Raw genomic sequence first — 24,839 nt, forward strand, 5'->3', positions numbered from 1 at the left:
GGGAGGAGGAGTTAGTAGTGAGGTCAGGTGACAGGGGGGAGGAGTTAGCAGTGAGGTCAGGTGACAGGGGAGGAGGGGTTAGCAGTGAGGTCAGGTGACAGGGGGAGGGGTTAGCAGTGAGGTCAGGTGACAGGGGAGGAGGGGTTAGCAGTGAGGTCAGGTGACAGGGGGATGGGTTAGCAGTGAGGTCAGGTGACAGGGGAGGAGGGGTTAGCAGTGAGGTCAGGTGACAGGGGAGGAGGGGTTAGCAGTGAGGTCAGGTGACAGGGGGAGGGGTTAGCAGTGAGGTCAGGTGACAGGGGGAGGGGTTAGCAGTGAGGTCAGGTGACAGGGGGAGGGGTTAGCAGTGAGGTCAGGTGACAGGGGAGGAGTTAGCAGTGAGGTCAGGTGACAGGGGAGGAGGGGTTAGCAGTGAGGTCAGGTGACAGGGGAGGAGGGGTTAGCAGTGAGGTCAGGTGACAGGGGGAGGGGTTAGCAGTGAGGTCAGGTGACAGGGGGAGGGGTTAGCAGTGAGGTCAGGTGACAGGGGGAGGGGTTAGCAGTGAGGTCAGGTGACAGGGGGAGGGGTTAGCAGTGAGGTCAGGTGACAGGGGGAGGGGTTAGCAGTGAGGTCAGGTGACAGGGGGAGGGGTTAGCAGTGAGGTCAGGTGACAGGGGGAGGAGTTAGCAGTGAGGTCAGGTGACAGGGGGAGGGGTTAGCAGTGAGGTCAGGTGACAGGGGGAGGGGTTAGCAGTGAGGTCAGGTGACACAGCATACACACACTCACCAGAGGCTCTCGCAGTAAATAAATAGCGGCACCTGAGGAGAATGAGAAGGCGGCCACGTGACGAGGCTCGGCCAATCCCTGAGCTCAGGCTGGCAGGGGCGGGGCACGCCTAAGGCTGTCTGGCGGAGGGGCGGGGCGCCGGATTAATCAGCGTGCAGCTTTCAGTGACGAGCAGCCCTCCTGGCCAATCACAGCGCGCCGCTCCGCCCCCTCCAGCTATATAAGGCTGCGGGAAAGAGGGGGGCGCGGCTCTCGGTAACAGGTGGGGGGAGGGGCTGAGGCGGAGAACAACGGAACCGATACCGACAAGAGGAGGAGCGATGACTGAGGCGGCGCCCCGGAGCCCAGAACCGGCTGTCACACCCGGGCGCAGCAAGCCCGGACCCGCAGCCGACAAGAAGGTGCTGGGTGAGTATTCTGTGTACTGCTGCCCTGGCATCTGTATAACTGTATACTCTCTATGCCTATGTGCCCCTATACTATGTGTAACTCCCACCCCTGACCATGTATGTGTAACTCCCACCCCTGACCATGTATGTGTGTAACTCCCACCCCTGACCATGTATACCCTCCGGCCCCGCAGCCGACAAGAAGGTGCTGGGTGAGTATTGCTGTGTACTGCTGCCCCGGCATCTGTATAACTGTATACTCTCTATGCCTATGTGCCCCTATACTATGTAACACTCCCACCCCTGACCATGTATGGGTATAACTCCCACCCCTGACCATGTATACCCTCCGGCCCCGCAGCCGACAAGAAGGTGCTGGGTGAGTATTGCTGTTTCCTGCTGCCCCGGCATCTGTATAACTGTATACTCTCTATGCCTATGTGCCCCTATACTGTGTGTGTAACACTCCCACCCCTGACCATGTATATGTATACCCTCTGGCCCCGCAGCCGGCAAGGTGCTGGGTGAGTATTGCTGTGTACTGCTGCCCTGGCATCTGTATAACTGTATACTCTCTATGCCTATGTGCCCCTATACTGTGTGTGTAACACTCCCACCCCTGACCATGTATATGTATACCCTCTGGCCCCGCATCCGGCAAGGTGCTGGGTGAGTATTGCTGTGTACTGCTGCCCTGGCATCTGTATAACTGTATACTCTCTATGCCTATGTGCCCCTATACTGTGTGTGTAACACTCCCACCCCTGACCATGTATATGTATACCCTCTGGCCCCGCAGCCGGCAAGGTGCTGGGTGAGTATTGCTGTGTACTGCTGCCCTGGCATCTGTATAACTGTATACTCTCTATGCCTATGTGCCCCTATACTGTGTGTAACACTCCCACCCCTAACCATGTATGTGTAACTCCCACCCCTGACCATGTATATGTATACCCTCTGGCCCTGCAGCCGACAAGAAGGTGCTGGGTGAGTATTGCTGTGTACTGCTGCCCCGGCATCTGTATAACTGTATACTCTCTATGCCTATGTGCCTCATACTATGTGTGTGTAACTCCCACCCCTGACCATGTATATGTATACCCTCTGGCCCCGCAGCCGACAAGAAGGTGCTGGGTGCGTATTCTGTGTACTGCTTCCCCGGCATCTGTATAACTGTATTCTAAACTCCCACCCATGACCATGTATATGTATACCCTCTGGCCCTGCAGCCGACAAGAAGGTGCTGGGTGTGTGATTGTGTACTGCTGCCCCGGCATCTGTATAACTGTATTCTATGCCTATGTACTCCTTTACTGTGTGCATAACTCCCACCCCTGACCATGTATATGTATAACTCCCACCCCTGACCATGTATATGTATACCTTCTGGCCCCGCAGCCGACAAGAAGGTGCTGGGTGTGTATTGCTGTGTACTGCTGCCCCGGCATCTGTATAACTGTATTCTATGCCTATGTGCCCCTATATTATGTGTGTAACACTCCCACCCCTGACTATGTATGTGTGTAACTCCCACCCCTGACCATGGCTATCATTTATAAAGCATTTCCGCATGACTTTACCGACCACTCAGCATAATCCCCATCCATAAAGGCTCTTTCCGCATGAAAAGCTGACATTCCCGTGAAGAGCGATACATTTCCGCCTTGTGCTGAGTCTTTCTAGATTAATCCAGAAAAAGTAACAAACACGTCCATTCATAAAGATTAGAGCAAGCGGTATGCGGAAGGAAAATACCGCTTGCTGGACAGTAGCGATAGGCGGGCGGAATACGTGTAAATGAATGGGACGGACCTCCCAAGCAGCATCAGACAGAGGAGCGCATGGAGGGAATCGGGCAGCTTTTATGTTTCCGCATGTCTTCCGCCACGCTACCGCCAGCTTCCTCCAGAAAACCTCCGCACTTCTTCCGCAACAGGCAGACTTCTTTATGAATGACCACCCTGAAGTCTTTAGTACCGCTTGCGGAGAAGAACGGTGTTTTCCCGCACTACCGACTGGTCCTTTATGAATGATACCCCATGTATATGTATACCCTCTGGCCCCGCAGCCGACAAGAAGGTGCTGGGTGCGTATTCTGTGTTCTGCTGCCCCGGCATCTGTATAACTGTATTCTATGCCTATGTACTCCTTTACTGTGTGTAACACTCCCACCCCGGACCATGTATATGTATACCCTCTGGCCCCGCAGCCGACAAGAAGGTGCTGGGTGCGTATTCTGTGTACTGCTGCCCCGGCATCTGTATAACTGTATACTCTCTATGCCTATGTGCCCCTATATTATGTGTGTAACACTCCCACCCCTGACCATGTATGTGTGTAACTCCCACCCCTGACCATGTATACCCTCTGGCCCCGCAGCCGACAAGAAGGTGCTGGGTGCGTATTCTGTGTACTGCTGCCCCGGCATCTGTATAACTGTATACTCTCTATGCCTATGTGCCCCTATATTATGTGTGTAACACTCCCACCCCTGACCATGTATGTGTGTAACTCCCACCCCTGACCATGTATACCCTCTGGCCCCGCAGCCGACAAGAAGGTGCTGGGTGCGTATTCTGTGTACTGCTGCCCCGGCATCTGTATAACTGTATACTCTCTATGCCTATGTGCCCCTATATTATGTGTAACACCCCCACCCCTGACCATGTATACCCTCTGGCCCCGCAGCCGACAAGAAGGTGCTGGGTGCGTATTCTGTGTACTGCTGCCCCGGCATCTGTATAACTGTATTCTATGCCTATGTACTCCTTTACTGTGTGCCTAACTCCCACCCCTGACCATGTATATGTATAACTCCCACCCCTGACCATGTATACCCTCTGGCCTCGCAGCCGACATGAAGGTGCTGGGTGCGTATTCTGTGTACTGCTGCCCCAGCATCTGTATAACTGTATTCTATGCCTATGTACTCCTTTACTGTGTGCCTAACTCCCACCCCTGACCATGTATATGTATAACTCCCACCCCTGACCATGTATACCCTCTGGCCTCGCAGCCGACATGAAGGTGCTGGGTGCGTATTCTGTGTACTGCTGCCCCGGCATCTGTATAACTGTATACTCTCTATGCTTATGTGACCCTATACTATGTAACACTCCCACCCCTGACCATGTATATGTATAACTCCCACCCCTGACCATGTATATGTATACCCTCTGGCCCCGCAGCCGACAAGAAGGTGCTGGGTGCGTATTCTGTGTACTGCTGCCCCAGCATCTGTATAACTGTATTCTATGCCTATGTACTCCTTTACTGTGTGCATAACTCCCACCCCTGACCATGTATATGTATAACTCCCACCCCTGACCATGTATATGTATACCCTCTGGCCTCGCAGCCGACATGAAGGTGCTGGGTGCGTATTCTGTGTACTGCTGCCCCGGCATCTGTATAACTGTATTCTATGCCTATGTACTCCTTTACTGTGTGCCTAACTCCCACCCCGGACCATGTATATGTATAACTCCCACCCCTGACCATGTATACCCTCTGGCATCTGTATAACTGTATACTCTCTATGCCTATGTGACCCTATACTATGTAACACTCCCACCCCTGACCATGTATGTGTAACTCCCACCCCTGACAATGTATATTTATACCCTCTGGCCCCGCAGCCGACAAAAAGGTGCTGGGTGAGTATTCTGTGTACTACTGCCCCGGCATCTGTATAACTGTATACTCTCTATGCCTATGTGACCATATACTATGTAACACTCCCACCCCTGACCATGTATGTGTAACTCCCACCCCTGACCATGTATATGTATACCCTCCGGCTTCGCAGCCGACAAGAAGGTGCTGGGTGAGTATCTGTGTACTGCTGCCCCGGCATCTGTATAACTGTATACTCTATGCCTATGTGCCCCTATACCAGGGGTCTCAAACTCAATTTACCTGGGGGGCCGCAGGAGGCAAAGTCGGGATAAGGCTGGGCCGCATAAGGAATTTCACAATCGCGGCGCATCACCGCCTCTGCCCGCACCTCTCACTCTACCTTCACAGAGTGGGGCGGGAAGAGGCGGCGATCCGTGCGGTGATTGACGTCAGGAGGGGCAGAGCTGAAGCTGAAAGCTCTGCCTCATCCAGGAAGTGCCGGCAGATTTCCCCCCGGGCGATTTGGGGGCTCTGCAGCCCTCGTTTAGCTGCAGGGATGCGGCGGATTACTTGGGAGCACTGAAGCGAACTATAAGGAAGCTTTTGCCGGCGAGGGCCACAAAATATTGTATCGAGGGCCGCAAATGGCCCGCGGGCCGCGAGTTTGAGACCCCTGCCCTATACTGTGTGGGTGTGACTCCCACCCCTGACCGTGTGTGGGTGTGACTCCCACCCCTGACCGTGTGTGGGTGTGACTCCCACCCCTGACCGTGTGTGGGTGTGACTCCCACCCCTGACCGTGTGTGGGTGTGACTCCCACCCCTGACCGTGTGTGGGTGTGACTCCCACCCCTGACCGTGTGTGGGTGTGACTCCCACCCCTGACCGTGTGTGGGTGTGACTCCCACCCCTGACCGTGTGTGGGTGTGACTCCCACCCCTGACCGTGTGTGGGTGTGACTCCCACCCCTGACCGTGTGTGGGTGTGACTCCCACCCCTGACCGTGTGTGGGTGTGACTCCCACCCCTGACCGTGTGTGGGTGTGACTCCCACCCCTGACCGTGTGTGGGTGTGCAACTCCCACCCCGCCGCCAAGAAGATACTGGGTGTGTAGAACTGTATTCCCCTATATAACTATCCCCTCATCATGCTTGTACCCCATACTATGTGTAGAACTCCCACCCCTGACCATGTATGTGTATATCCTCCAGCCCTGCTGCCAACAAGGTGCTGGGTGTGTAACTATACACCCCTTGTATGTCTATAACCTCCACCCTTGACCATGTATGTGTATACCGCCTCTACCCTCCTACTGGCCTCGTCACTGACAAAGTGCTGGGCGCATATAACTGTATACCCCTATATAACTATATACACTCTATCCCTATATATCCCCATCATATGTAGGTACCCCTATACTATGTGTATACCCCACCCCTGACCATGTATGTGTATACCCCGGGCCCCACCGCCAACAAGGTGCTGTGTGTAACTGTACCAGTCCCTCTTCCCAACCGTATGTATAACTGTATACCCCTATATAACTATATACCCTCTGTCTATATACCCCATCACATGTACACCTATGTACATAACCCACCCCGACCATGTATGTGTATATCCTACCCCTGACCATATATGTGTATTCCCCCGGCCACCGCGGCCAACAAGGTGGTGTGTTTAACTGTGTACCAGTCCTCTGCCCTGCCATATGTACAACTGTATAGCCCCTATATAACTTTATACCCCCATCATATGTATGGACACCTATGTGTATATCCTACCCCTGACCATGTATGTGTATATCCCCGGCCCTGCTGCCAACAAGGTGGTGTGTGTAACTGTGTACCAGTCCTCTACCCTGCCATATGTATAACCCCTATATAACTACAGGATCTTCTCAAATTAGCATATTGTGATAAAGTGCATTATTTTCTGTAATGTACTGATAAACATTAGACTTTCATATATTTTAGATTCATTACACACAACTGAAGTAGTTCAAGCCTTTTGTTTTAATATTGATTTTGGCGTACAGCTCATGAAAACCCAAATTTCCTATCTCAAAAAATTAGCATATTTAATCTGACAATAAAAGAAAAGTGTTTTTAAAACAAAAAAAGTCAACCTTCAAATAATGATGTTCAGTTATGCACTCAATACTTGGTCGGGAATCCTTGTGCAGAAATGACTGCTTCAATGCGGCGTGGCATGGAGGCAATCAGCCTGTGGCACTGCTCAGGTGTTATGGAGGCCCAGGATGCTTCTATAGCGGCGTGGCATGGAGGCAATCAGCCTGTGGCACTGCTCCGGTGTTATGGAGGCCCAGGATGCTTCAATAGCGGCGTAGCATGGAGGCAATCAGCCTGTGGCACTGCTCAGGTGTTATGGAGGCCCAGGATGCTTCAATAGCGGCGTAGCATGGAGGCAATCAGCCTGTGGCACTGCTCCGGTGTTATGGAGGCCCAGGATGCTTCAATAGCGGCGTAGCATGGAGGCAATCAGCCTGTGGCACTGCTCAGGTGTTATGGAGGCCCAGGATGCTTCAATAGCGGCGTGGCATGGAGGCAATCAGCCTGTGGCACTGCTCCGGTGTTATGGAGGCCCAGGATGCTTCAATAGCGGCGTAGCATGGAGGCAATCAGCCTGTGGCACTGCTCAGGTGTTATGGAGGCCCAGGATGCTTCGATAGCGGCCTTAAGCTCATCCAGAGTGTTGGGTCTTGCGTCTCAACTTTCTCTTCACAATATCCCACAGATTCTCTGTGGGGTTCAGGTCAGGAGAGTTGGCAGGCCAATTGAGCACAGTAATACCATGGTCAGTAAACCATTTACCAGTGGTTTTGGCACTGTGAGCAGGTGCCAATCGTGCTGAAAAATGAAATCTTCATCTCCATAAAGCTTTTCAGCAGATGGAAGCATGAAGTGCTCCAAAATCTCCTGATAGCTAGCTGCATTGACCCTGCCCTTGATAAAACACAGTGGACCAACACCAGCAGCTGACATGGCACTCCAGACCATCACTGACTGTGGGTACTTGACACTGGACTTCAGGCATTTTGGCATTTCCCTCTCCCCAGTCTTCCTCCAGACTCTGGCACCTTGATTTCCAAATGACATGTAAAAGTTGCTTTCATCCGAAAAAAGTACTTTGGACCACTGAGTAACAGTCCAGTGCTGCTTCTCTGTAGCCCAGGTCAGGCGCTTCTGCCGCTGTTTCTGGTTCAAAAGTGGGTTCATGCTACCATCTGCTGAAAAGCTTTATGGAGATGAAGATTTCATTTTTCAGCACGACCTGGCACCTGCTCACAGTGCCAAAACCACTGGTAAATGGTTTACTGACCATGGTATTACTGTGCTCAATTGGCCTGCCAACTCTCCTGACCTGAACCCCATAGAGAATCTGTGGGATATTGTGAAGAGAAAGTTGAGAGACGCAAGACCCAACACTCTGGATGAGCTTAAGACCGCTATCGAACCATCCTGGGCCTCCATAACACCTGAGCAGTGCCACAGGCTGATTGCTCCATGCCACGCCGCATTGAAGCAGTCATTTCTGCAAAAGGATTCCCGGCCAAGTATTGAGTGCATAACTGAACATCATTATTTAAAGGTTGACTTTTTTGTTTTAAAAACACTTTTTTCTTTTATTGGTCGGATGAAATATGCTAATTTTTTGAGATAGGAAATTTGGGTTTTCTTGAGCTGTATGCCAAAATAATCAATAAGAAAAACTATAAAAGGCTTGAACTACTTCAGTTGTGTGTAATGAATCTAAAATATATGAAAGTCTAATGTTTATCAGTACATTACAGAAAATAATGAACTTTATCACAATATGCTAATTTTTTTTAGAAGATCCTGTATATACCCCCATCATATGTATGGACACCTATGTGTATATTCTACCCCTGACCATGTATGTGTATATCCCCGGCCCTGCTGCCAACAAGCCCTGTCATGGTATAGCAGCTAGTTATGATGTAGGGATAATACAAGAGTATATTTTTAATTTGTCTGACTGTATCATATGTGATGTCGGCTACAGCCCTTCTGGCTTTGGGGAAAGCTGTGTTTGTTTGTATGGCAGAATGACGTACTTTAAACTTTTGTAGTCAGTTCCTCTGGAAGTTGGATGCTGCTAATTGAATCTCCTGTAGTAAATTTGCATTCAGGGCAGAGAAAGGGAACTGCCATTGTCTTCATTGAATAGACCAGTTACATGCAATAGGCAAAGGAACCTGGACAGTTGATTAGGAACTGTCTACCTAGCCACTAGCAAGCAAACACTTACTTAGACAATTACCCGACCAGGTTGAAGCCTACACAGGTGGTCGGCTACCTTAGTCTGAATAGTGGACTGACAGATCCAAAACTAACACAGAATTGCTTTGAAGTCTGCAAAGTGTGACAGGAAAAGCTTTGAAGTTTGCCTGTCAGTCTGGGAAATTGCATTAGATTGTGGGATGAAACATCCTTTGCCCAGGGCAACACTTGGTACTATAAAACAGCAGCTAGGACAGTCACAACTTGTAGCTCTCTGGAGATAGCAAAGACACTAGGGCTGCCCGACTACTGGTCAAAAGCAGCGTTCTCCCGCCAATGACGTTCAAACAACGCTGGTAACGTTTATTTTGCCTGTTTATTTTGGTAAGCAGATAGCCTTGTGTGTATCTTTGTAACTTTTATTTTGTAACTTTTACTGTTTTTTGTAAATCTTTTGTATATATTATTTTCTGCATTGTTCCACTTTTTTCTGGAATATTAAATCGGTATTTAATAAGTTTGACTTCTGCTGTACTAAACTAGCACTCATAGCCTAGAGAGACTGAAGTGTAACTGTGTATAAGTCCATGCCTAATTGTACGTTTGAGCAACACTACCGTATGAGATTGTAATTGCATTGTGTGTATGGGGCACTTTTTGCGCTCGACAGCAGAGAGGGTAACCGTATCGTTCGGAACGACTGTTAGTGGTTTTGCTGCACGACCGTGTAACTTGCATTACAAGTCGGTGCCTGATTGTGCCGTGTTACTGTATAACTGTAGTGTGTGTGCGTGGCGTTCTCGTATTCGGCCTAAGCGCAAGGCTGACCCGAATACGAAAACGCGGATTGCACGCTGAGCACTCGACAGCCAAGTGGACGTGTCTAGCAACGGCTAGAGGTGGCAGTGAGAAGTGTTCTGAGGGGTCCCAGCCTTGTTGTAGCTTGAATAAGGCTGCTCCCCTCTTGATCTATTCAAACCCGCAGTCGGGAACCGTATATGCAGGCGGGCCGGTTCTGGCCTACTGCCAAGGTGCTGGGGTGCTTATCTGTGTACCCGCCCTCTGCCCTGCCATGTCTAACTGTATATACCCTCTATCTCTACCCTCATGTATAACTATATATCTCCATGTGTGTAAATCCCACCCCTGACCATGTATGTGTATACCCCCGGCCCCGCCTACAAGAAGGTGCTGGGTGCGTATCACTGTGTACCCGCCCTCTGCCCTGCCATATGTATAACTGTATGCCCCTCCCCATATGTATAACTATTTACACCCTACACTATGTATATACCCCCTGCTGTGTATATACATCCCTGTACTTTGTGTAACACCCCACCCCTGACCATGTATGTGTAGAACGCCCAGCCCTGCCACCAAGGTGCTGGGTGCATATAACTGTGTACCCGCCACTCTGCTCCATATGTATAACTATATTCCCCCTGCTGTGTGTATATATACACCCTAGTCTATATATGTATGTGTATAACTCACCCCCGATCATGTATATGTATACCCTCCAGCCCCACTGACAAGTAGTTGCTGGGTGCATATAACTGTGTACCCGCCCCTCTGACCCCCATATGTATAACTGTATTCCCCCTGCTGTGTGTGTATATACACCCTAGTCTATATATGTATGTGTATAACCCACCCCCGATCATGTATATGTATACCCTCCAGCCCCACTGACAAGTAGTTGCTGGGTGCATATAACTGTGTACCCGCCCCTCTGACCCCCATATGTATAACTGTATACCCCTTGCTGTGTATAAGTATCTATGCATACACATGTACATGCTGATGGCCCGGTGCCCTAACTCACAATTACTTAATTACCTAGATTGTGAGCTTTGCAGTGTTTGGCATCAATAATTTGCATTGGAATGAAACAAATCTGATTGGCTGTTTGTGGCTCCACCCCTTTTCTGAAATTGAACCCCAGTCACCCAATGACCAACTGTACAAGGTTTGGGGCTTGTACCAGTAACAGTGCAAGAATAGCAGCAATGTAAATATTCCTCTTGAAAATCAATAGGGGAATTTTGATTGGCTGTTGTAGGCTCCACCCACTTTCCTGAATATTTAGCTCAGTCACCCAGTAACCAACTGTGTCAAGTGTGAGAACCCTCCCATTACCAGTGTAAGAATGGCTGCAGTTTACATTTTTCCAGTGAAATTTGTCTGTCTCCGCCCACTTTCTGGTTATGGGAATAACAAGTATCCTATACTTTATTCCAGGTAATGTACTATGTGTGTGCCAAATTTCATTCACATCCGATCAGCCGTGGCTGTGTGATTAACAAACATCCAAAAAGCCATCCCCATTTATAAAATTAGGTGTGTGTATCTATATCAGTCGTGGCTGCTGATGTGGTTGAAGTAAGGTGGGTCAGGTGTGGCTAAGGGAAGGTGGATGGTTGGGCATGGCTGCAGGTAAGGGGAGGTAGGTGGGTGGTCAGGTGTGGCTGCAGATGAGGGGAGGTGTGGCTGCAGATGAGGGGAGGTGTGGCTGCAGATGAGGGGAGGTGTGGCTGCAGATGAGGGGAGGTGTGGCTGCAGATGAGGGGAGGTGTGGCTGCAGATGAGGGGAGGTGTGGCTGCAGATGAGGGGAGGTGTGGCTGCAGATGAGGGGAGGTGTGGCTGCAGATGAGGGGAGGTGTGGCTGCAGATGAGGGGAGGTGTGGCTGCAGATGAGGGGAGGTGTGGCTGCAGATGAGGGGAGGTGTGGCTGCAGATGAGGGGAGGTGTGGCTGCAGATGAGGGGAGGTGGGTGGTCAGGCGTGGCTGCAGATTGGTGAGATAAGCTGGACATGCGGGATGGGTGGGATAAGCTGGTCATGCAGGATGGGTGGGATAAGCTGGTCATGCAGGATGGGTGGGATAAGCTGGTCATGCAGGATGGGTGGGATAAGCTGGTCATGCAGGATGGGTGGGATAAGCTGGTCATGCAGGATGGGTGTGATTGGTGGGGTGAGCTGGACATGCAGGATGGGTGTGATTGGTGGGGTGAGCTGGACATGCAGGGTGGATCTGTCTGATTAGTGTCTCTTGTCTTCAGCCACGCAGGTGCAGGGAACGGTGAAGTGGTTTAATGTACGCAATGGATACGGCTTCATCAACAGGTAGGGTGTAATGTTTGTGTTCTCCTCGTGCTGTGTGAAGCCTACACGACCTCTCATGCTCTGCTTCCTACAGGAATGATACGAAGGAAGACGTCTTCGTCCATCAGGTGAGGAGCTGGCCTCCTGGACTGTTGTGTGATGAATTGCTCTTTTGTAATTTGTTGGTTCTTCTCTGCAGACCGCCATAAAGAAGAATAACCCTCGGAAGTTCCTCCGCAGCGTTGGTGATGGGGAAACTGTGGAGTTTGATGTGGTGGAAGGGGAAAAGGTGAGAATTGGACTTAAACCTTAGAAGCTCTCTGGCTGGATAGAGGTGTGAGACGTTCTTCTTACCATGCAGGGTGCTGAGGCCGCCAACGTGACCGGCCCGGGGGGAGTGCCAGTCAAAGGCAGCAGGTTCGCTCCGAATAGGCGGAGGTTCCGCAGAAGACCCTTCCGGCTCAGGGAAAATATGTCCCGGTCCAGTGGAGGTGAAGGTGGGACAACAGAGACCAGCGAGGGGGAGAGAGGCGAGGAAACCTCCCCACGACAAAGAGTGCCTCGCCGGCGTCCACCTCCATTCTTTTTCAGACGTCGCTTTGGAAGGGAACCCAGATCACCTGCTCAGCAGCCCTCAGAGGTGAGACCACCTGAGTATGTAGAATCCAGTGCATGGAGACAGGCATCCCCCCTCAGAGGTGAGATCACCGGAGTATGTAGAATCCAGTGCATGGAGACTGGCAGCCCTCAGTGGTGAGACCACCCGAGTATGTAGAATCCAGTGCATGGACAGGAAGCCCCTTAGATGCTAGACCACCCGAGGATGTAGAATCCAGTGCATGGATAGGCAGCCCCTCAGAGGTGAGGCCACCCGAGTATGTAGAATCCAGTGCATGGAGACAGGGAGCCCCCTCAGAGGTGAGGCCACCCGAGTATGTAGAATCCAGTGCATGGAGACAGGCTGCCCCTCAGAGGTGAGGCCACCCGAGTATGTAGAATCCAGTGCATGGACAGGAAGCCCCTCAGAGGTGAGACCACCCGAGTATGTAGAATCCAGTGCATGGACAGGGAGCCCCTTAGAGGTGAGGCCACCCGAGTATGTAGAATCCAGTGCATGGATAGGAAGCCCCTCAGAGGTGAGACCACCCGGGTATGTAGAATCCAGTGCATGGAGACAGGCTGCCCCTCAGAGGTGAGGCCACCCGAGTATGTAGAATCCAGTGCATGGATAGGAAGCCCCTCAGAGGTGAGGCCACCAGAGTATGTAGAATCAAGTGCATGGAGACAGGCTGCCCCTCAGAGGTGAGACCACCCGGGTATGTAGAATCCAGTGCATGGACAGGGAGCCCCTCAGAGGTGAGACCACCAGAGTATGTAGAATCCGGTGCATGGATAGGAAGCCCCTCAGAGGTGAGGCCACCTGAGTATGTAGAATCCAGTGCATGGATAGGAAGCCCCTCAGAGGTGAGACCACCAGAGTATGTAGAATCCAGTGCATGGAGACAGGCAGCCCTCAGAGGTGAGGCCACCCGAGTATGTAGAATCCAGTGCATGGACAGGCAGCCCCTTAGAGGTGAGGCCACCCGAGTATGTAGAATCCAGTGCATGGATAGGAAGCCCCTCAGAGGTGAGGCTACCCGAGTATGTAGAATCCAGTGCATGGAGACAGGGAGCCCCTCAGAGGTGAGGCCACCCGAGTATGTAGAATCCAGTGCATGGATAGGCAGCCCCTCAGAGGTGAGGCCACCCGAGTATGTAGAATCCAGTGCATGGATAGGCAGCCCCTCAGTGGTGAGGCCACCCGAGTATGTAGAATCCAGTGCATGGACAGGAAGCCCTCAGAGGTGAGACCACCCGAGTATGTAGAATCCAGTGCATGGACAGGAAGCCCTCAGAGGTGAGACCACCCGAGTATGTAGAATCCAGTGCATGGATAGGCAGCCCCTCAGAGGTGAGACCACCCGAGTATGTAGAATCCAGTGCATGGACAGGAAGCCCTCAGAGGTGAGACCACCCGAGTATGTAGAATCCAGTGCATGGACAGGAAGCCCTCAGGGGTGAGGCCACCCGAGTATGTAGAATCCAGTGCATGGATAGGAAGCCCCTCAGAGGTGAGACCACCCGAGTATGTAGAATCCAGTGCATGGACAGGGAGCCCCCCTCAGAGGCGAGACCACCCGGGTATGTAGAATCCAGTGCATGGATAGGCAGCCCCTCAGAGGTGAGGCCACTCGAGTATGTAGAATCCAGTGCATGGAGACAGGGAGCCCCTCAGAGGTGAGGCCACCAGAGTATGTAGAATCCAGTGCATGGATAGGCAGCCCCTCAGTGGTGAGGCCACCAGAGTATGTAGAATCCAGTGCATGGAGACAGGCTGCCCCTCAGAGGTGAGGCCACCAGAGTATGTAGAATCCAGTGCGTGGAGACAGGCAGTCCCCTTCAGAGGTGAGATCACCGGAGTATGTAGAATCCAGTGCATGGACAGGAAGCCCCTCAGAGGTGAGACCACTATGTTAACCTTCCTGGAGGTACGCGGTTTCTGAGGCTGTATCCGCAGGAGGGATTTTTTGAATAAAACTTTTTGTAAAGCTTGTAGCTAGCACTAGGTTTGCCACCATTGTGCCCCAACTCCCCCGCACCCTTCTGACCCACCCGATCGCCGCCGCTATACGTTACCTAGCCGCGATCCCGCGAGAGCTGCAGCCTCCCCAATGAGCTTCAGTCGTTGCTATGGTGGCGATCGGACATTGCATCTGACGTCATCGACTTCACGACGTCGTGCGCATTCCCGATCCTCCCCATAGCGAAGCCTGGAGCTGATTGGAGAGGCTGCAGGATCCCTGGGGGGTACGTATAACGGTGGTGATAGGGGGGGATCGGAGCGGAGGGACTTGGTGGACAATGGTAGGTAGCAAAGTGCTAGCTACAAGCTTTACAAAAAAATTATACCAAAAATCCCCTGCGGCGTCAACCCCGAGTGTAGGTCGGGGTTACTGCCAGGAGGGTTAAGCTTTGAGGGAACTCTACATGGTTATTGGGTTACAAAAATTTGTATGCGAGTCCACTGACCAGAAAATAACCTTTTCCTGCAAACTTATGCAAAGGATGAAAGCTCTGCTGTGCACTAGCAATGATAAAATCCAAAACCTAAAATCTGGAAATAAAAACCATAAAACATGAATGTATTTATAGTAAAGTGCGCCATCTCCTCAGTTGGTATTCCGCTCCATTTAAATATGTTCAGTTGGATTAGCACACATCAATGATAAAAGTCCCTATCACAAGACAGTCTCTGTATCGCAATCTTCCATACAGCTGGGATTTCACCCATCACGGCACCCGCTGGGGAACGAAATCACCAAGTGTAATACAACCCCTACTAGATGGAGTGTGTATCGTTCAAGTGCTTGGATACCTCAGCTCATCAGGTTCCAGGGTTCTCCCGTTCACAATACACTGTATGCCTCAGAGTGAAAACACTCCAATAGTGTTATACTGCTTTGAAATATTTCAATAAAACATTTAAATTTTACTCCCATGTTCCAATCCCATTGCATCGCCCAGAGTTTGTTAGACTGTCCCCTGTTGCCTCCCTGTCAGGCACTCCTGCTGGTTCCTTTGTTAGTCAGTGATCTGCTGCCCCTGGTCCCACTGCTTCCACGTGTGATAGCTTCCTGCTCCGCCTAACATGTTTCGTCACTGCCTCGTGACTCACCAGGGACATTAGGGGTGTCCGAGTCACGAGGCCTAGGAGGACCAGGAAGCTATCGCAGTGGCAACAGATCAGAGGAACAAAGGACCCCAGCGGCTGTGCCTGACGGGGAGGCAATGGGGAGAGCCTGTACCAGAAACCCTGGGCAATGCAATGTGATTGGAACATGTGGGATGTTGCTGAAGTCAGACCACCTCTTTTCACAAACAGGTAAGTATGGGCGAGACGGGTAATATGCATTACGGCTATAGTGCTGCTCGGGGGCCTGGCTGTGGGCTGCAACTAGGGGGAAGGGAGGGGGGGAAGCGGTTCGGGGGCAGTGGGCTGTTGCTGGGGGAGGGGCAGCTGTGTACATGCGTGGGCTGCTGCTCAGGGGCCTGGCTGTGGGCTGTTGCTGGGGGAGGGGCAGCTGTGTACATGTGTGGGCTGCTGCTCAGGGGCCTGGCAGTGGGCTGTTGCTGGGGGGAGGGGCAGGTGTGTGTGTGTGTGTGTGTGTGTGTGTGTGTGTGTGTGTGTGTGTGTGTGTGTGTGTGTGTGTGTGTGTGTGTGTGTGTGTGTGTGTGTGTGTGTGTGTGTGTGTGTGTGTGTGTGTGTGTGTGTGTGTGTGTGTGTGTGTGTGTGTGTGTGTGTGTGTGTGTGTGTGTGTGTGTGTGTGTGTGTGTGTGTGTGTGTGTGTGTGTGTGTGTGTGTGTGTGTGTGTGTGCTGCTCAGGGGCCTGGCAGTGGGTAGTTGCTGGGAAGGGGGGGGGGCAGCTGTGTACATGTGTGGGCTGCTGCTCGGGGGCCTGGCTGTGGGGGAGACTGGTAATGTGAATTACGGCTATAGCACTGCTCGGGGGGGGGGGGGGCCTGGCTGTGGGCTGCCATGGGGGGTAGGCAGCTGTGTACATGCATGGGCTGCTCGGGGGGCCTGGCTGTGGGCTTCCACTCGGGGTAGGCAACTGTGTACATGCGTGGGCTGCTGCTCGGGGTAGGCAGCTGTGAACATGCATGGGCTGCTGCTCGGGGGCCTGGCTATAGGGGGGTGGGGACGGGTGATTACGGCTATAGCGCTGCTCTGTGAGTAACTTGGGCACTGCCAGAGCTCACATTACGAGAAAGCATTAGGTAGTCAGTCAGCAATAGCTGCACATGGAGTTGCATCACACCCCATTGAGCTGCGGTTTCAGAGGGGGCAGTAATGGGCGTCGCCAGGAAGCTGCCACAGCAGGGTGCGCAGTGCGCAGTTTCGGCTACATGCACGCCTCTATGGGAGGAGACTGGAATAATTAGAAGGCAATGTGCACACTGGTGTCTCCTCTTTATTTTTAGGATGCAGAGAATAAAGATCCTTCTGCCTCTGATCCGCAGTCTGGAGACGACCAGCAGAGGGCGGCACAGCAACGTCGCTTCCGGCCTAGGTGGCGCAGGTGTGTATAGCTGGGGGGTGTGTCCATCCTCCAAGCATGAGTGCTGGGGTCACACTGGGCATGGGCACTCGGTTTGTCTCTAGGGGCTCCTGGGGGAGGGGCATAGTGCAGCATGAGTGCTGGGGTCATACTGGGCATGGGCATTCATTCTGTCTCTAGGGGCTCCTTGGGGTTGGGTGAGGGGAATGGGGGATTTCACAGTTCAGCACTGGCTCACTCTAAAGTTCACATTCTGGTGACAGGAAGTTGTCTAGTGAGCCAGGCCCTGGTGACAGGAAGTTGTTGAGCCATTGGTCTCCAAAGCATGGCAGTGTAGAGTATTTTCTTCTAATGCCTTCCTATCCTCACAGGCCCTTCCGCCCTCGCCCTCCACCCATGCAGACCACCGAGGGAGGGGATACAGAGGCTAAAGCCACATCCAATGGAACACCTCGTCCAGAGCCTCAGCGCCAGAGGAACCGCCCTTATTTCCAGCGGCGTAGGAGGCCAGTAGCAGGGCCAGCACAAGCTGGGGCACAGGTGAGCTTCTCTGTCTAGATAAGGGAGGTGGTGGAAGGAGGTACCAAGTCCTTGCTAACTTTTTATCTTATCAGGCTGAAGGAAAAGTTCCAGAGGAAACACAAAGCTCTTCTGCAGACACCTCCAAATTATCTGAAGCCTCTGTGGAGACAGGAGATGGCTCGGCTCAGGTAAGCCTGTGGGTTGCCCAGGGTGGAAGCACGAACCTGTGTTGGCTGGGGACGAAGGATTCTGGGTTGCTCGGGGGTGGAGCCATGAGCCTGTGGGTTGCCCTGGGGCGGAGCCATGTGCCTTTGTATACAGATGAACCAGTCTGCATAGAACTTGTGATATAAGCCAGTTTCTTGTGCTACTTTGCAGAAAGGTGGCGTGGTAGGCCTGAACGATTTTAGGAAGAGATAGAATTAAACTTTCTGTCAAACTGCAATTTTGATTTAAGATTTTCAATATGGAACAGCACACTGATGGTGAGACGTTCCCCCAGTATAGGTAGCCACGGGTATAGGTGCCGCAGGACAGGTAAGCCAGAGTGTAGGTGCCGCAGGACAGGTAAGCCAGAGTGTAGGTGCCGCAGGACAGGTAGGCCAGAGTGTAGGTGCCGCAGGACGGGTAGGCCAGAGTGTAGGTGCCGCAGGACGGGTAGGCCAGAGTGTAGGTGCCGCAGGACGGGTAGGCCAGAGTGTAGGTGCCGCAGGACGGGTAGGCCAGAGTGTAGGTGCCGCAGGACGGGTAGGCCAGAGTGTAGGTGCCGCAGGACGGGTAGGCCAGAGTGTAGGTGCCGCAGGACGGGTAGGCCAGAGTGTAGGTGCCGCAGGACGGGTAGGCCAGAGTGTAGGTGCCGCAGGACGGGTAGGCCAGAGTGTAGGTGCCGCAGGACGGGTAGGCCAGAGTGTAGGTGCCGCAGGACGGGTAGGCCAGAGTGTAGGTGCCGCAGGACGGGTAGGCCAGAGTGTAGGTGCCGCAGGACGGGTAGGCCAGAGTGTAGGTGCCGCAGGACGGGTAGGCCAGAGTGTAGGTGCCGCAGGACGGGTAGGCCAGAGTGTAGGTGCCGCAGGACGGGTAGGCCAGAGTGTAGGTGCCGCAGGACGGGTAGGCCAGAGTGTAGGTGCCGCAGGACGGGTAGGCCAGAGTGTAGGTGCCGCAGGACGGGTAGGCCAGAGTGTAGGTGCCGCAGGACGGGTAGGCCAGAGTGTAGGTGCCGCAGGACGGGTAGGCCAGAGTGTAGGTGCCGCAGGACGGGTAGGCCAGAGTGTAGGTGCCGCAGGACGGGTAGGCCAGAGTGTAGGTGCCGCAGGACGGGTAGGCCAGAGTGTAGGTGCCGCAGGACGGGTAGGCCAGAGTGTAGGTGCCGCAGGACGGGTAGGCCAGAGTGTAGGTGCCGCAGGACGGGTAGGCCAGAGTGTAGGTGCCGCAGGACGGGTAGGCCAGAGTGTAGGTGCCGCAGGACGGGTAGGCCAGAGTGTAGGTGCCGCAGGGGCAGGTAGGCAGGCCAGTGTGTGTAGGTGCCGCAGGGGCAGGTAGGCAGTCCATGGATGGGGCGGTGTTGTGCATAGTGTTAAGTCATGTCAATGCTGATCTTTGCTTTGATCTAGGCATCTCCGGCACCAGCTACTCTGGCAGTGGATTCCTCCTCATCTAAATAACTTCTCTTACAGAAGCATCTGTTACCAGGTATTGCATTAAGAAATCTAGAGGTGGGGGGGGGGGGGGGGGTAGGTCATGTAGTATGGTTAGTGTTAGGTCTGGGGGCTGGCGGCAGTGCTGGGTGTAGTGTTGGGTCTGGGGGCTGGTGGCAGTGCTGGGTGTAGTGTTGGGTCTGGGGGCTGGTGGCAGTGCTGGGTGTAGTGTTGGGTCTGGGGGCTGGCGACAGTGCTGGGTGTAGTGTTGGGTCTGGGGGCTGGTGGCAATGCTGGGTGTAGTGTTGGGGCTGGTGGCAGTGCTGGGTGTAGTGTTGGGGCTGGTGGCAGTGCTGGGTGTAGTGTTGGGGCTGGTGGCAGTGCTGGGTGTAGTGTTGGGGCTGGTGGCAGTGCTGGGTGTAGTGTTGGGGCTGGTGGCAGTGCTGGGTGTAGTGTTGGGGCTGGTGGCAGTGCTGGGTGTAGTGTTGGGGCTGGTGGCAGTGCTGGGTGTAGTGTTGGGGCTGGGGGCTGGTGGCAGTGCTGGGTGTAGTGTTGGGTATGGGGGCTGGTGGCAGTGCTGGGTGTAGTGTTGGGTATGGGGGCTGGTGGCAGTGCTGGGTGTAGTATTGGGTATGGGGGCTGGTGGCAGTGCTGGGTGTAGTATTGGGTCTAGGGGCTGGTGGCAATGCTGGGTGTAGTGTTGGGTCTGGGGGGCTGGTGGCAGTGCTGGGTGTAGTGTTGGGTCTGGGGGCTGGTGGCAGTGGGTGGTTATGGGAGCGCGGGTTGGCTATATGATAACTCTTGTTCTTATCCCCTCAGGAGCCGTGGATTTCTATCTGTCTGCTGCAGTGTCTTTGGAGCACAATATGGGATGAAGTCACTGTGTGCCGGAGTGTTTGCACTTTATATTTTCCTTTCATTGCACTGACCTGGGCTGTAGTAAAGATGGAAAACCATAGTCTGTCTCTTGAGTCTTTTATGCTTTAAGTTGCTCTCATACACTGCTGCCGGTGTGGTGGGTGCAGCTGCTGCCTGGTGAGGGACGTGTGGTGGGCGGGGGTGCTGTGTGCCGGTGCTGCTGCCGGTGTGGTGGGTGCAGCTGCTGCCTGGTGAGGGACGTGTGGTGGGCGGGGGTGCTGTGTGCCGGTGCTGCTGCCGGTGTGGTGGGTGCAGCTGCTGCCTGGTGAGGGACGTGTTGTGGGCGGGGGTGCTGCTGCCTGGTGAGGGATATGTGCCATTGCTGCTGCCTGGTGAGGGATGGGTGTGGGGTGCTGCTGCCTGGTGAGGGATGGGTGAGGGGTGCTGCTGCCTGGTGAGGGATGGGTGAGGGGTGCTTCAGCCAGTGTGGTGGGTGCAGCTGCTGCCTGGTGAGGGATGGGTGGGGGTGCTGCTGCCTGGTGAGGGATGGGTGGGGGTGCTGCTGCCTGGTGAGGGATGGGTGGGGGTGCTGCTGCCTGGTGAGGGATGGGTGAGGGGTGCTGCTGCCTGGTGAGGGATATGTGCCATTGCTGCTACCTGGTGAGGGATGTGTGGTGGGTGGGGGTGCTTCAGCCAGTGTGGTGGGTGCAGCTGTTGCCTGGTGAGGGATGGGTGGGGGGTGCTGTTGCCTGGTGAGGGATGGGTGGGGGGTGCTGTTGCTTGGTGAGGATGTATTTCTTAGCTGTACTACACATACAAATCATTCTCGTAAGTTTATTTTCCCTTCAGATTCCCTTTAAAGTCTCTGACCTACCTCCAGTAGAAAGCTCTTGTGTTGGAGCTCCTCACAGGAGGGGACTGAGGCTGCACTAAGCAATTATAAGGAGTGCAATAAAAATTGTAAAAAAGAAATTAGGCTGGCAAAGATTGAAGCTGAAAAACAAATCGCTAAGGATATCAAATCTAACCCAAAAAAGTTTTACATGTACATTAACTCTAAAAAAAGAAAGGTTGACTGTATAGGACTCCTAAAGGAAGAGGGTGGGAACTCAATGGTAGATGACCAAGGTAAGGCAGAGTTATTAAATGCTTTCTTTGCTTCTGTCTTCACAAAGGAAACAGCACTGTTGCAAATTACAGAGGCAGAAGAGTCTCAATCTTCTAACTGTAATATTAAATACTTAACGCAGGAAGAAGTGAAGGCAAGACTAAATTAAAAATAGACAAGGTACCTGGCCCGGATGGCATGCATCCTCGGGTCCTAAGAGAATTAAGTTCAGTTATAGCTAAGCCCCTTTATCTTCTTTTTGTGACTCTCTTGCGACTGGCAGAGTCCCAGTGGATTGGCGTACAGCCCACGTTTTCCCATTATTTAAGAAGGGCAAAAAATCAGATCCAGGAAATTATAGACCTGTAAGCTTAACATCAGTTGTATGCAAACTATTTGAGGGGTTACTAAGAGATACTATACATGACTTCATAGTAGAAAATAATCTTATTTCTCAGCATCAACATGGGTTTACTAAAGACAGGTCCTGTTTGACTAACATGCTCAGCTTTTATGAGGTAGTGAATGCTAATATGGATATTGGGAATGCTGTAGATGTGATATACTTGGACTTTGCAAAGGCCTTCGACACTGTTCCCCACAAAAGTCTGGTGCAAAAGATGAGGATGCAAGGACTGGGGAAGAGTCTGTGTGCATGGATAGGGAACTGGCTAATGGACAGAAAACAAAGCGTTGTGGTCAATGGATCATACTCAAAATGGGAGACTGTTAGCAGTGGGGTCCCACAGGGGTCTGTTCTGGGTCCAGTGCTCTTCAATTTATTTATTAATGACCTAGTAGATGCAGTAGTGCGCAATGTTGCTATTTTTGCAGATGATACAAAATTGTGCAGAATCATCAACTCTCAGGAAGATAGTGTCATATTGCAACAGGATCTGGATAGGATGGCTATATGGGCACATACATGGCAGATGAAATTCAATGTTGACAAATGTAAGGTCATGCATTTTGGACGTACTAATGGTCTAGCACCATACAAAATAAATGGGATACAGTTGGGGACATCAAACTTGGAGAAGGACTTAGGAGTACTCATTGACAACAAGTTAAATAATCGTACTCAATGCCAAGCAGCTGCAGCTAAAGCTAACAATTTTGGGATGCCTTAAAAGGGAAATAAAAACTTGAGATGCTAGCATAATATTGCCCCTGTTTAACTCTCTAGTAAGGCCACATCTGGAATATGGAATTCAGTTCTGGGCACCACATTACAAAAAAGATATTGCAGTTTTAGAGCAGGTGCAAAGACGAGAAACAAAATTGATACGTGGGATGGAAGGTCTCACTTACCAAGACAGGTTAGATAAATTGGGTTTATTTAGTCTAGAGAAAAGACACCTTAGAGGGGATCTAATTAACATGTATAAATACATCAGAATTCAGAGGGCAATATAATAGCTTGGCGGATGAGCTTTTTGTCCCTAGGCCTTCTCAAAGGACTAGAGGACATGATCTGCGCATAGAGGAAAAAACGTTTTAGCCATTCATTTAGGAAAGGGTTCTTTACAGTAAGAGTGATTAAGATGTGGAATGCATTGCCACAGGAAGTTGTTATGGCAAACTCTATACCTGCATTTAAAGGGGTCTTGGATGCTTTCCTTGCGTTGAAAGACATCCATGGCTACAATTACTAGGTAATGCCTAATGATGATCCAGGGATTTTATCTGATTGCCATCTGGAGTCGGGAAGGAATTTTTCCCTTTTGGGGCTAATTGGACCATGCCTTGTAAGGGTTTTTTCGCCTTCCTCTGGATCAACAGGGATATGTGAGGGAGCAGGCTGGAGTTGTACTTTGTACTGGTTGAACTCGATGGATGTATGTCTTTCTTCAACCAAAATAACTATATAATTCTCTCCCCATTTATCAGTGACAGCTGGGGGATGACTTGCAAGAGACTGGAATGTGTGGGTACATGCAGCACCCCCTCTTGACTGTGGGGTTCGTACAGCACCAAGTCCAATGTCCAAGCAAGCAGCATTTGTCTGCCACCACCTGTCACATGGTTTTCTCTGTAATGCAACAGAATGAGATGGAACTGAATGATGTGGCAGAGACTGCCCATCTCTGATTACCATCTCCAGCCTCCAGTGCAGAGAGGGTTATATTGCTGGACACACAGGCTGCACCTCTCTGATTACCATCTCCAGCCTCCAGTGGAGAGAGGGTTCTATTGCTGGACACACAGACTGCCCATCTCTGATTACCATCTCCATCCTCCAGTGGAGAGAGGGCTATATTGCTGGACACACAAGCTGCACCTCTCTGATTACCATCTCCACCCTCCAGTGCAGAGAGGGTTATATTGCTGGACACACAAGCTGCACCTCTCTGATTTCCATCTCCACCCTCCAGTGCAGAGAGGGTTATATTGCTGGACACACAGGCTGCACCTCTCTGATTACCATCTCCAGCCTCCAGTGGAGAGAGGGTTCTATTGCTGGACACACAGACTGCCCATCTCTGATTACCATCTCCATCCTCCAGTGGAGAGAGGGCTATATTGCTGGACACACAAGCTGCACCTCTCTGATTACCATCTCCACCCTCCAGTGGAGAGGGGTGCATTTGCTGGACAGTCTGTCAGGGTCTTTCAGTGCCAATCCATATAAAGGATTTGGTAGCCCAGATTGGACTTGGGCTTTTATCTTGGGACTATACCCACAAAACTTACTATCTCCTCTTTGGACTTGCTGTACTTGGTAACTTCAAACAATGCAGAGAGAAGGGAGCCAGGTAGTGCTTGTACATTCTTACTTCTGTTCTTGGTACAGAGGGACAATGACCAAAGCAAGTCACTCTTGGATGGTTGGGTGCTACCTAATAACCTGTCGCTACAATGGCAATTTCATAAACTGCTTGGGCTGCATCCAGTTATCACTTTCACTTTATACCTTGTTTTAGTAAAATACTATCTGTTCATTGTTAAATCATCATTTTCTGTGCTCTATTTTATAATAAAACTAGCTGATGACCCAGCGTTGCCCCTGGTATGTATTTGGCTGGTGTCTGTTCTACCCACTTTTTCCTAACCCTAACACACAAACACTCAGTTTGGATCAGGCCCTAGGCAATGTAACTCTGGTACATGCAAGAGTGATGTGCAGGTACTCTGCAGGGGAATGAGCAGATTCTTCCTCTATTACACATTCTTCCTGCACAATCTGAACATGGATCAGGCCCTAGGCAATGTAACTGTGGGTACATGCAAGAGTGATGTGCAGGTACTCTGCAGGGGAATGAGGGGATTCTTCCTCTATTACACATTCTTCCTGCACAATCTGAACATGGATCAGGCCCTAGGCAATGTAACTGTGGGTACATGTAAGAGTGATGTGCAGGTACTCTGCAGGGGAATGAGGGGATTCTTCCTCTATTACACATTCATCATGCACAATCTGAACATGGATCAGGCCCTAGGCAATGTAACTGTGGGTACATGCAAGAGTGATGTG

General features: G+C 51.8%; 1 protein-coding gene across 1 annotated transcript; it reads left to right on the forward strand.

The window, feature by feature from the left end:
* The first annotated feature begins 1,026 nt into the window (after nucleotides 1-1,026).
* Nucleotides 1,027-20,356, forward strand: YBX2 (Y-box binding protein 2). Its single transcript, XM_068271948.1, has 10 exons — nucleotides 1,027-1,175; nucleotides 12,101-12,164; nucleotides 12,238-12,271; nucleotides 12,343-12,432; nucleotides 12,505-12,783; nucleotides 17,166-17,263; nucleotides 17,614-17,782; nucleotides 17,857-17,952; nucleotides 19,375-19,453; nucleotides 20,218-20,356. The coding sequence occupies exons 1-9, from the start codon at nucleotides 1,088-1,090 to the stop codon at nucleotides 19,423-19,425; spliced, it is 969 nt and encodes a 322-aa protein (XP_068128049.1). The 5' UTR covers nucleotides 1,027-1,087; the 3' UTR covers nucleotides 19,426-19,453; nucleotides 20,218-20,356.
* The last annotated feature ends 4,483 nt before the right edge of the window (nucleotides 20,357-24,839 follow it).

The sequence above is a fragment of the Hyperolius riggenbachi genome, chromosome 3 (assembly GCF_040937935.1).
Source record: "Hyperolius riggenbachi isolate aHypRig1 chromosome 3, aHypRig1.pri, whole genome shotgun sequence".
NCBI lineage: Eukaryota > Metazoa > Chordata > Amphibia > Anura > Hyperoliidae > Hyperolius > Hyperolius riggenbachi.

Coding starts and splice junctions, on each gene's coding strand:
- YBX2 (XM_068271948.1), top strand. CDS start 1,088: ATGACTGAGGCGGCGCCCCGGAGCCCAGAACCGGCTGTCACACCCGGG. Junction 1,176..12,100: donor AGCCGACAAGAAGGTGCTGG/GTGAGTATTCTG, acceptor TCTTGTCTTCAG/CCACGCAGGTGCAGGGAACG. Junction 17,953..19,374: donor CAGGAGATGGCTCGGCTCAG/GTAAGCCTGTGG, acceptor GCTTTGATCTAG/GCATCTCCGGCACCAGCTAC.